Source organism: Catharus ustulatus, chromosome 3 (assembly GCF_009819885.2).
Source record: "Catharus ustulatus isolate bCatUst1 chromosome 3, bCatUst1.pri.v2, whole genome shotgun sequence".
In the NCBI taxonomy this organism is placed as follows: domain Eukaryota; kingdom Metazoa; phylum Chordata; class Aves; order Passeriformes; family Turdidae; genus Catharus; species Catharus ustulatus.
This window is the reverse complement of record NC_046223.1, coordinates 92,719,611-92,732,008: the sequence shown is the minus strand read 5'-3', so window position 1 is coordinate 92,732,008 and position 12,398 is coordinate 92,719,611. Positions and strand designations below refer to the sequence as shown.

At 44.0% G+C, this 12,398-nt stretch overlaps 1 protein-coding gene across 1 annotated transcript; it reads left to right on the top strand.

Annotated features, from left to right (window-relative positions):
- Positions 1-4,314: 4,314 nt before the first annotated feature.
- BAG2 (BAG cochaperone 2) lies at positions 4,315-12,228 on the top strand. Its single transcript, XM_033054559.2, has 3 exons — positions 4,315-4,651; positions 10,333-10,442; positions 11,398-12,228. Exons 1-3 carry the CDS (start codon positions 4,488-4,490, stop codon positions 11,796-11,798), a joined length of 675 nt encoding a protein of 224 aa, XP_032910450.1. The 5' UTR covers positions 4,315-4,487; the 3' UTR covers positions 11,799-12,228.
- The last annotated feature ends 170 nt before the right edge of the window (positions 12,229-12,398 follow it).

Here is a 12,398-nt window from a genome sequence, read left to right as displayed (position 1 = left end):
TTTTGGGTGGTGGGTTAATTTTCTTAGCTCTGCAAGGAATACAGAAATGACCACCACTGTTCCTGTAGTGGTCATGGAATGCAAACCTTTATGAAATCTTTACCAAATATAGTGAAGTTTATAGAGGTATGAAGCTACGCCATCGTCTTTCTTAAAAGGAAAGTGTTCTATCATCTGCTTGCAGTGTCCTGGCTGTGTTTACAGAGACTGCTGTAAATTGGAAGGAGGTGAGGAGGATGAGTGATGAATTGCTTCAAAATTAATTCAGAAAAATTGGCTGACATTAGCACAAAGATATTTTCTGGCAATTCTTTCCAGCTAAGCAACTTTATGAAACTCTGCATTTTTCTTTGGTACTTCTAAACCCCTTCAAGTTTCCTGTAGAAATTCTTAACTCAAATGGTTTGGTGCTCAGTAGTAACAATATGGGTTAAATAATATGGCCTGAGATATTCTAAAAACGTATGTAAACAAGTCAGAAAATTTATGGTAAATGGCAAGAACACGCCAAGTATGGACTTGAATGGCAAAGCTCTGCATGCATGGAAATTTAATGTAAAGTTCCCTTTGTAAATCTGTGCAAATTGGCTTTCACTGACTGCAGTATCCTAACTTCTGATAGTCCTTCTCTTTTGTTTTTTGCTCAGAGCTCCACTGTCAATCGACCGAGCATCTGCAGCTGTCCAGAATGCACTGGCTCATTTAAATGTTGACTTTGCTCCAGTGAGAATGAACTGCTGCATGCCCCAAAATGGTCATAGCAGCTCTCAGATTGCTCCTGAGACAGAGGGCTTCATTCAGACTTCTGACAGGCCTGGGACCTCGGGGCCTGCCTACACAGTAAAAAAACTGCAGCGTGTAGAGGCAAACCCAGGGCTAGTTTTAATTAGCATTAGTAACAACAGCAGTAAAGCACAGCAGCACAGGCTCAGCAGGTGTGAAGTGAGGGGGCAGCCTGCTGTGATAGCACACATGTATTTTGATTGAAAACATACCCTGAAAAGTCAGGTTGGCCCATCTTTATTGTTAGGGTGCTGGGGAGACTGCAGGCTGGTTTTGGTTGGCTGGTATGAGCCATGGATGCATCCTTCAGCCATGTCTGGGAACTGCTGTGTTTCCAGAATACCTACACACAAGGAAGGTTCTTAACCACAGAATGGTTTGGGTTGGAAGAGACCTTAAAAATTATCTAGTTCCAGCAAGCCTGCTGTGGGCAGGGACACCTCCCAGTAGACCAGGTTGGTCAGAGCCCCTTCCAACCTGGTCTTGAAAACTTTCAGGGATAGAGCATCCACAGCTTCTCTACACAACCTGTTCCAGTGCCTTACCACCCTCATAGAAAATAATTTCTTCCTAGTATCTAACCTAAATTTCCTCCCTTTCAGCTTGAAAATACTAAGTTGCTGTAGGTGAAGGCAGGAAAATAATCCTTCATGGCATTTCTTGGGTGTGGACTTTCTCTTTGATCCTGTTCCATGACAGCTCATGTGTAAGTGTTAGGGTATGTGACAAGGTATATATCAGGGTTTGAAATTAGGCAAAGCTGGAGCTAGGGTGCTATTTACTAGTGTTACAATTTGCAGTGCTTTTGGTGTAAGTCATCTCCCTGGCTCTGGAACTTCTATGGATGCATCAGATGTCTGAGACCTGGGAAAGTTGCTCTTTCTGCTGTCTCAAGGGACTTTGTGCATATGAATGAGACTTCTGATCATTGCTTTGTTTTGCAATCAGCACCCATCTTTTACAAGGCTGTAGTTTAAACAAGAGGCAGCCCGTGTTTTCACTGCTGTGATGGGAATGCAGGAACAATGGGATACACACCCTCTCCGCATGTTTTTCTGGTGCCCATAGCCAGAGCAGGGCTGTGCAGTCCTTCACATGACCACAGATGTGGGGGCATGGGAGAAGACAGGGATGTTAGCATGGCATCACCAGCAGTCCTGATCATGCTTCATCAGTGATGGGAAGGAGGAGGGTGAAGAATGTGCTGTGTTTCAGGTGTGGGGGCCCTTCCTCCTCCTATTGCCTTGTGGCCCAGAAGGACCCTATTCCTGCCTTTTGTGTCCCCAGAATTCCCTCAACTCAGCTATGAATCACTTTCCTTCCTGCAGGGATGGACTCCAATCTTTCTAGACCAACCAGCTGTTATTTTAGAAAAATGATGCCAATTGTCCCTTCACATACCTCTGCAAAAATAGAGGGGGTGGGGGCAATCTACTCTAGAGAGCAGGAAAAGCAGTTTTCAAGGTCCTTCCAAGTCTCTGAAGGGGAAAATATCCCAGTTTTCACAAGCAATAATTTTAAGACTTGTCATGGAAGACTATTAATCCTTTTAAATTTGCATTTTGTTTCCACAGTTTTGCTATTCGTTCTTCTAGTGTAAAGTGTCCTTTTGCTGTTAAAGAGTTTAAGTCAAGTGTGATACATTTGGACACTTAGGGCTGTTTTGTGCCTCTGATTCAGCTGTTCTAACTTCTGCTTGTGTGGAATTAAACTCCTGTTTGTTTACCTGTTGAGGAAAACAATGTTCAGAGCTGTTCAGCTACTTTGATTTTTGCTTTTTAAACCCAATCTAATTGATGCTTAATAAGTTGGTATGGAAAGAATAGAAGGATTCCAGGAAACAAGTGGTGGCAAACTATGTTATGGCTACAAATGGTTTCTGTTTGGGGTGGGAAATGGTTTTTAATTATCTTCTATAGAGACTGTAGAGAGATGGATGGAACAATTGTTCAAATGAAGTTATTTCCATGAGCTCACAGGCAATGAGCCTTGCTTATCCAACCATGTAAAACAAAGAAAACTCAGGCAATTAATTTAACGAGAGTACTTGGGACATGATATCATTCTGAATGGACAAGCCTGAGAAAACAGCTATTTTGAATCACACCAGGATAAGCATACAAAACAGTATCCCTGTGCAACCAAATCCCTCTTAGCTGGGTGCCAAAAATTGGTCTGTTAGAGCCATAGCGTATTTGCCCAAACCTTGACTTATGGGATAAACAAATTCCTTTTTAAATACTCACAGTAGTGGCAAGTAAAACTTACGTGTGACTTGAATTGCTGGTGCTTGTGAGAGAGAAGGTGCCATTTCATACATGCAAGGTAAATATGTTCTTGGGACAAGCCACTACTAGATATAGATCCACTACCTTGAAATAGATATATCTTTTATTTCTGGCATAGAAAAATAACATAAACTACTTTTTTCTTTCCAGTAAGCTTTTTTTTTTTCTGTAGAATCTTACAATAACAGCTGGTGAAACAGCTTCTTTTCTGCAAGTAAAAGTAGGGGGCTCTTACAGTTGCCAGGAGAAATATGCACTATGAGTAGCAGTATCTAAAGTACCTTTTTTTTCTTTTAGGAATTCTGTTCCAGTCCTGCTTGCAGTAAGGGCTGTCTCTGGTTTAACCTTTCTCTCCTTTCCAGCTTCTGGATTTTTAAAGCCCTTTATTTTTTCTCCTCCTGTTTCTTGCACTTTCCACTGATTTCAGTTTTGTAGTTTACTGTTTAATTAGCCTTAAATAAAAATAATAGTTGGGTGGTTGTGGGTTCCTTGTTTTCTTTAATGAAAGAGCAAACTAACAAACCAACCATACAGACCAGTTCTGGAACACAAATCCTCACAGCTCCCATCTCACACAAAGTTAATATAGATATTGAAAACTTCATTATTCCTCCCGTAGCTTTTGGCTGAACTGCAGCCAGAGTTCATGGTGCTTTTGGCTGGTCCAGGTTTTGTTGGTTTTGCCACGAGACAGGAGCAGGGCAGCCCGGGGTCTTTCTGCGCCCCAGATGGTGACAGCGAGGAGCAGAGGCACCACGCGGGGCGGTGCCGTGTGTCGGGGTGTGCGGTGGCCGGGCAGAGACGGGACACACAGGGAGCTCCTGGAGCAGGGATCTCAACCAAGGGTCTGGAGAATCTCTCTTACCAGAAATGGCCTGAGGGAGCTGTGTCTGTTCAGCCTCGAGAAGGGGTGACTGAGAGGGAACTCATCAATGTGACTACCTACCTAAAGGACGGGTGTCAAGAAGTTGGACCAGCCTCTTCTCCGTTGTGCCAAGTAATAGGACAAGAGACAATGGGCAGAAACTGATGCACAGGAAGTTCCACCTGAATATGAAGAACTTCGTTACTGTCGAGGTGATGGAGTACTGGAACAGGTTGCCCAGAGAGGTTGCGGAATCTCCCTCACTCGAGAGGAGGCAGGGAGGTTGGACCAGACGACCCAGTGCGGTCCCTCCCAGCCTGGCCCGTCCGGTGATTCCGTCGCCCCCGGCCGAGGCGAGGCGGCCCCGCCGCGCTGCGTGAGGCGGCGCCCGCGGGCCCGGCGCGGGGGCGGGGTGGCCGCGGGGGCCGGCGGCGGGGCGGCTCCTTCTTTGGCCATGAGCGAGGTGCCGGCATTCGGCCGCCGCCGCCGCCTGCGGGACGCGGGGAGGGAGCGGCCGCAGCGAGGTTCCGCCGGCGGCAGCGGCGGGTGGGATGGCCCAGGCCAGGATCAGCGCCAAGGCCAGCGAGGGGGCGCAGCAGCAGCCGCAGCAGCAGCAGCAGTCGGGCGGGCAGCTCCGCGGCCGCTTCTACCGCTCCACCTCCATGGCCGACCGCTCCAGCCGCCTGCTCGAGAACCTGGACCAGCTGGAGCTCAGGTGGGGCCCGGGCCGGGTGCTGGGAGGGGGCCGGGGCCCCGTCGGGCCCCGAGCCGGTGGCTCCGCGCCGCGGGCCGGAGCCTCCCCCGGCTGAGGGGAGTGGGGGCCGTGCGAGGGGACCGAGGGAAAAGGGTTCTCCTTCATGGGGGACAAAGTTTAAAAATAGGAGGTGCTGCTCTAAGGTGTGCTAGCGTGGCCTGGAAATACACGAAAGTAGGAATATGTGTACGAATGTATGAAAGTAGACGTTTTTCAGAGAAGGGCTGCTTCGGATTTGTTGCCGTTGAGGGCGTGGGGAGCCTTTAGCGGCGGGGATGTGCTCTGGGAGCCGAGACACGGCGGGTACGAGCCCGCGCTGCACCGTGTCTGTGCTCCCACCCTGTCCCTGTCCCGCATCTGCGGGCAGGTGTTTTGTAAGAAGATGCAGGAAATCCGAGGATAAAACGTGGTGTCATTTGGGCTCGGAGACTCTGGCAAGCCTTTAAGCTGCAGTGCTGAATGCTGGCGTGTGAGGCTTCTTGTCTTCCAAACCTGTCTTTGCACTTACTGGTTCAGCTATGGATGTTCTCGTGTTTGTGTCCACCTCCTCTCTGAGGTGTATTAAAACGTCTCACTGTAAAATGTGGACAGTATTTCATTCTACAGCTGAGGTGTTTTCCCGAAGTTATTGTAAATGCTATGTGAATTTCATAGTTGTGCCAAGACATGTCCTGACTTCTGCTACTGGACGTTCCCTAAATAATACCGTTTTGACTTTTTTGCCAGTTTGGCCTCATGAGAGGTGATACCTTGCCTTTAATCATCTTCGCTGTCCTCTCAGCTCTCCTAAATTGCATAGTGTCCTTTCTGAGGTGGATGGATGTGCAGGATGCCATGATTCACCTCTTCTGGTACTGTTTCCACACACCCTTTCCTTCATTACAGCTGCATATTGATCAGCAGCTTTCACAGAACCACCCAGAATGTTTCTAGGACTTTCCTGTAATTAAAAGAGCTTTGTGGGTTGCAGGATTTTTATTTCCCCTTTCTGCCTGCATTACTTTGCATTATTCAGGAGTGGACTCGATGTGCTGTTATATTAGCCTTTCACTTAGCTTGATTAAATCTCCTTGAAGTCCTTTGCAGACTTCTCTGGATTTGACTAAGCAAAATCACTGTCTGCAAACAAGTCTCACTGCTTATATCCAGGTCTAGGCATATGATGAATATATAATCCAAAAATTAGCATGAGAATATGCAAAAATGTGTTTTAGATTTGCTGAGTGACTCTGAAACAAAGCAGACAGTTTGGTTAGCCAGCAATTAAACTCTCAATTAGATTTCCCAGTTTGCTGTGGTTCTTTCAGACAGACATAATTCTAAATGTGGAATAGTCATGAGCAAAAAAAAAGGTCTAATTTGATAAAAGTCACTCAAGTTTTATGTTTTTGGGTTTTTTTTTTTACTATTCACAACTAATCAACATGCTTAATTTCAAATTTATTTGAATGACAGGAGGAAAAACTTCTAAACTTTCTCCTTCTCCAGCTGGCTTGGTTTTTCTATAGACCCTCAAGATGTTGCTTGTAAATATAAGAAGTGCAAATTTGTCAAACTGAACTACAGCCTTTAATTAAAACTCTCAACAATCCTCAGTTCTCAAGTTGTTTAAGATGATCTGAACTCTGAAGCAAGCCTCATCCCTCTGGAAATCACAGAATGGTTAGGGTTAGGAGGGACCTTAAAGGTTGCCTAGTTCCAACTCCCTGACACGGGCAGGGGCACCTTTCAGTAGACCAGGCAGCTCAAAGCCCCATCCAGCCTGGCCTTTAACACCTCCAAGGACTGAGTCTCCACAACCTCTCTGGGCAGCCCGTTCCAGTGTCTCACCATCCTCATAGTGAAGAATTTCTTCCTAATACCTAATCTAAGTCTATCCTTTTTCAGTTTAAAGCCATTGTAAAATGCTCCAGTGTGAACAGCCTTCCTTTTCCTCCCTTTCTTTCCACTGTCAGAGCTTATTTTCCAACAGTAATGAGGTATTTTTGTACCTCCCCATTAGGTTTGCAGAGGGGCTTTCTTGAGTATGGAAAGTGAGCAGGGAAGGGGAATTCACTTGGCTGCCAGGGAGCGTGTGGCCAAGGCAGAGGTGGCGAGGGGGGCAGGTGGCACGTTTGCCCCTTGTAAGGGCTTGGACCTTCGCATTGCCGTGACGGCCAGGATATCTCAGGAGCAGCTGGAAGCGAGACCAGAGGCTCTGTTCATGAGTCACTGCGTTCTGTTGGTTGTGCTAAGTGAAAACACAGTTTTAGGTGTGACGATACATGAGGTAAGTCAGATTCTTGCTGGGTATTTTTAATCTTCATTTTTTGTACTTTTTATCTTGTTCTTTGGATCAACCATATTCCCCAACCATTCATTCCAGTGTTCCCAGCACTGCTCACCTGGGAGTGGACACTCAGCTGAAGCAATTAGGGATGCCAGGGTGAAACCCCCTGTTTTGTCTCCCTCCAGTGTGCCTGATTAGCTCCATTTCTGGAAAAAAAATCTGCTCCATCCTCAGATGTTTCTTATTTCCTTTGAAAACTTATCTGAACCTCCAGCACGTGGGCTTTAATAGTGGGCTGTTTAAGTCAGTCAGTAGTTTAAAGGACAGAGTTATTGCAGCTGTCCTAAGAAAGCGGGTGTCAAGTTTCTTATCTGGAAACAAAAGCACAGCCTGGTCCACCTGTTTCTCAGGGGAATGCTCTGCTCATGTAAATGGTATGTAGCAAAGGAAGGCATTGCTCAGATAATTGCTCACAAACAGGGAAAATCAGAAGGAAGGAATGTCTTTTTCAGTGTTAGGTAATAGATGGAATATTTAGTTGATATTCAAAACAACAAATACAATCTAAGTAAAATATGATTGGAGGTTTTAATCTCTGAGGAAATATGACCATGCTGCTGCATCAAAATAATTGATAACTGGGCATAAATGTTGTGTTGTTGTATGTTGTGTTTTCTTTGCGTTTTATTCTTTGGTTGGTTGTTTTTTGAGACTTGGATTGTGTTTCCACCCCTTCCCACATCAGTCACCTGTGTTAGAAGTTTAAATCTTCCAAATTTTTTTTTTTAAATTCCCACAAGGAAAGGAAAGATTTCCAGAAACCTGTGAAGTTAAGAAACCATACATTTTAGGAAAGAAGTTATAAGAACTGACTTCATGGTGTGATCCTGACACATTATTTTCCTGAAGTTGGTGTGACTGGTTTCCATTTTTTTGGGGTTTTTTTTTTCCCCGCTAGAGCACTGTTATGAAATGACCCTTTCCCATTCTTGTGTGGCACTCTACATTGCAGTTTAGAAAATGGTAAAAATTGCTGAAGAAGCAAATAAAATAGTTCTTAAGATTTTGTTGTATTACCTTTAGTAAATTAATGTCAATCAAAGCTCTAGTTGGTGAACTGTGTTTTTCTTTTTTTGCAGTATGCAACATTAATTCTGACAATTTGGCTTTTAGGTCCTACCTCACATACCAAGCTGGCTTTTGGAAGCAGTGGTATTTTAGGCACTCTCTTTAGAACTGTACCAATTCAGGATACATCTCTGCAATGCAGCTTTTCCACATTCTTCTTAGGACCCAGCAAAGCCTGTGGAAATCATGGACTGATCTATGGACTGAAGGCAAAACTTTAGTTTTTATGTCAATACAATGATATACAGAATATGATTTTAAAATTGTATCAAAATTGAAATTCTGCACTTCAAAATTTTAATTTACAACTTTCCAGCAACCACAATGCATTTTTAAAATTGTGAAAATACTAGTTTTTTTTAAAAAGGCATGGCAAGGCATTTTGAAAATATTGCTAGACTTCTTAAATTATAAAGTGGAGACATCTGACGTATGAAATGACTCCACCTGCCTCGCTGCTCTTACTAACCAGTACAAAATAATAATTAAAAGTATTTGCTCTTGGCATGAATTTGCATTGCATTAACTTTTCCCACTCCTCCTCAGAACAAACATTAAAGGCAAGGCTCAAAGCCTGTGCTTTCACTGACTGAATTAGGCTAAATATTTTGTAAAACAGAATCATTTTATGAGCAGGCTGCATGTGAAGAGTGACTATATCGTCAAATGCTCCCGATCTTCTGCTTTCACCCTCTTTTCCCTTACTGCTGTTTTCCTGAAGTTACCTGCCTTCAGCTAGCCTGCGAGGAAGGAGCAGCAGCTCCGTTCCTGTCTCAGGAGATGCGTCCTCATCTGCAGAGACAGCAGTGAGCCACTGCTGTCTCAAGGCAGTGCCCAGGAATGTTGAAGAGTGTAGAGCACCTAAGAGACTTAACAATGTTTTGGTTTGTTTCCCCTTTTCTGGCCAGGTTTCATAAACATTTCAGGATAGATGGATGGATTCTCGTGATGCAGCTAGACCTTCTGAGCTATGCATTGCAAGCATCCAAACCATCAGCCAGGTTCACATGATGCTCTTGTTTTTCTGTGCAGCTGGTGAATGCAGAGTTGATGGTTTTGGTGCAACTCTTGTAGTCAGTTCCAGCTTGGAAAGTCCTCTGCAATTCCCTACCCTCAAGTCTTAGAGAAAAGCCAAGAGAGTGGGATATTTCCCTCTTTTGTATCAGGTCTTCAAAGTGTTGCATTAGAGTTCTCCAGTGTTCTTTTCCATATTATGCAGCTGAATGCAAAAGCCCCCTCTTTAAAACTTTGGTGGAGAATAAGACATGAATTAAGGAACTGGACTCTGATTTCTCATGCAGCATTTTCACATTGCCCGGGGTGAGCTGGGTCTGTAATTCATGTCAGGAGCAGGACAGGCTGTGGGCACACAACCACACACATTACCAAGACCCAGGAGTTACCCCTTGGCCTGACTGCATTACATGTGAGTTTCAGCACAGTAGTGGGACTGGACTAGGGGTCTGGTTTCAGGAGTTTTGTGCTTCCTTGCAAGCCCAGAAATAGGAGCTGCTCCCACAGAAGCTTCCTCCCCATGTGAGCATCATTCCATGGGAAGCACCAGTGACAGTGGGGGCTGGCAATCCAGCATCTTCTCCCAGCGACCAAGGCACACCACTTGAGTTGGGGAAATCCTTTTCATATTAGTAGAAGTGTGTGAGCTTTGTCCCACTCACAGGGTTTTCTCCTTTGTGAAAGGGAGTGTTTGGCGCTCTGCAGTTTTCTGGAGTGTTTGGTGCTTTGCAGGTGGATTATATGGGTTCTGCTGGTCTGGAGGGGGCTCAGGGAGCCTGGGCCCCTTGCTGCTTCCATCTCTACAGCTGCCACCCTCACTGCCAAATTCCTTGATGGGGACTTGGTCCCTTTCTCTCCTAGTTAGGCAGCTGATAGTGATTGCCAGTTGGCTACAGGACTTCTGCTGTTGGACTACAGTACTATCAAGCTCTGCATATCCAGATTGACCATGGAACAGGACAGAATAGCACTGTCAGTAAAATAAAAGATTTAAGTTTGATTGAATTGCTGTTGTTTTCATTTGCCCTTCCATTTGTTTGTTTTTTAAAATTATATTGAGTCTTGAAAAGTGAAGTTAAGATAAAGTTATGAAATCAGAGTCTGTCTCATGAATAACTAAGAACTGACAGTACTGACTCTAAGCCAAAGTTTGAAACAACAGTTCATTGCAGTTATATACCTGAATAGCTGTTTTATTATTTAAACGTTTTGTTTGGTTCAACACGTACAGGGTAGAGGCTTTCCGTGATGCAGCATCTGCTATGGAGCAAGAGAAAGAAATTCTGCTTGAAATGATCCACAATATACAGAACAGCCAGGATATGAGGCACATCAGTGAAGGTGAGAAGCTGCTTTCTTGTACTCTCCAACTGACTCAATCTAATCAGCCCATCTTTTACCAAACAGTTCTCTTTGCTGCTGGTAAAGGTGGAGCATTGGGGTCAGCTGAGGTTGTTGAAATGTCCTGAGATCTCCTCTTCTTGAGTAAATTCATGCTGTTCAGGTGGATGGACTACCATGAATGTCACTACTGTGTATGTGAAAGCCTATACTCAGTTTGCTGATACATTTTCAAAATCTAGATTAACATTGCTGTGCTGGGGGAGAGACATTGATGATGATGATACAGTTGAAAATGATTTGGCTACTGGACAGGCATGAGTGTTACAAAGTGTACAGCCTGCAAGAACCTGATGAGTAAGACCATTGTAGTTGTGTGATTCATGGCTTTAAATATATTCCCTTAACCTGATTATTAGGTGCTTTAAATAGCTGGTTTATTGACTCTTCAAAAGCCTTTGTAGATAGTGTGTTGTATTCATATTTTAGAAAAGCAGCTATACTTCCAGAAAATAGAAAATCAGTTTTTTCATGGTCTCTTATAATAGCTAGTTTTCTCTTTATGGTCTTCTGGGGTATTGTCTAAATCTCTCCCTCAGAATGGCACAGAAGTTCTTAATGAGCCAATTCTGTTACTGAATGTTTCCTGGTAATATTGTATGTTTTGCTTTAAAGTGACACAACAAGCATTGTATCACTTGTGGGAAAACACTGCTTACAATTTTAGTAGACTTTAATGCCTCACTTCAAATCAGACCCTGGCTTCTATGAAATGAGAATGACTTGGCTAAATGCAAAAAGCTCATTTCTGGCTTCTGGAAATCTTGGTGATTGTCACTTACTTAAAAAAAAGTTGTTTACTGCTAAGTTATAGCAGTTTGAGTGTCTTGATGATGCCATTTGCACAGGAAAGTATTTGCCTGTAACCAGGAATATTTTCTTGTTTTGGATTGAGGTGAGAGAGAAGAACTTAATTTGACTGCTAATCGCCTGATGGGCCGAACCCTCACTGTGGAGGTTTCCGTAGAAACCATCCGCAACGCGCAGCAGCAGGAATCCCTACTGCACGCCACCAAGATGATTGATGAGATCGTGAATAAACTCCTCGATGATTTGGAAGACGCCAAAATGCGCTTAATGTCACTTTATGGTGCGTGCACGTCCGACGTGCCAGCAGGACCCATCGATCAGAAATTTCAGTCTGTGGTCATCGGATGTGCCATTGAAGATCAGAAGAAAATCAAAAGGCGCCTAGAGACTCTGCTGAGAAACTTGGAAAATTCTGAAAAGTCCATCACATTGTTGGAGCATCAGAAATCATCTGTTCGGCAGTCTTGCAACAGCAAACAGGATTAACCTATCCTCCTGGCTACTTCTGGCAAACCACAGGATGAGCAAGTGCCCATAAAAAGCACACAGAAGCCAAGAATTCTCTGTACGAGCACACACATATGTACACATCCACATGCACCAAAGTATCTTTGATTGCCAGGTGCAAGCATTTAATGGGTTTTGGTAGCATTGGCATTTTCTTTCGGCAATAAGGAATGCTATCAGTTCTTCTGTAGAGTCAATACTGCTCTATTGCAAATTGTAATTGTGCTTCTGCTGAACTGACAGAAACTGAAAATCTAGCCTTTCCTCCATTTTCCTGGGATTTTTAAACTAAAGTTGTTTTGTCCTATCATGAGATTTCAGTTTTTCTCTGCTGTATACATGGTGTGTGTGAACCAGACTTTTGGGGACAAAAGACAAATCATGGCAATAAATCAAAACAATTAATAAATTGTTTATGGTATTTTCATAAACAACACAGTGTCCTACTCCTTACCATTTATAATTTTGCAGTTTTTGAATATTTTGAGTAAACCGATCACAATACTTCTCTAGAGATAGACAGGTCTCTCCAGTTTGTAACTGAGGAAGTGAAAAGCAACACATGTATCCCAGGGATCA

Coding starts and splice junctions, on each gene's coding strand:
- BAG2 (XM_033054559.2), top strand. CDS start 4,488: ATGGCCCAGGCCAGGATCAGCGCCAAGGCCAGCGAGGGGGCGCAGCAG. Junction 4,652..10,332: donor CTGGACCAGCTGGAGCTCAG/GTGGGGCCCGGG, acceptor CAACACGTACAG/GGTAGAGGCTTTCCGTGATG. Junction 10,443..11,397: donor TATGAGGCACATCAGTGAAG/GTGAGAAGCTGC, acceptor TTTTGGATTGAG/GTGAGAGAGAAGAACTTAAT.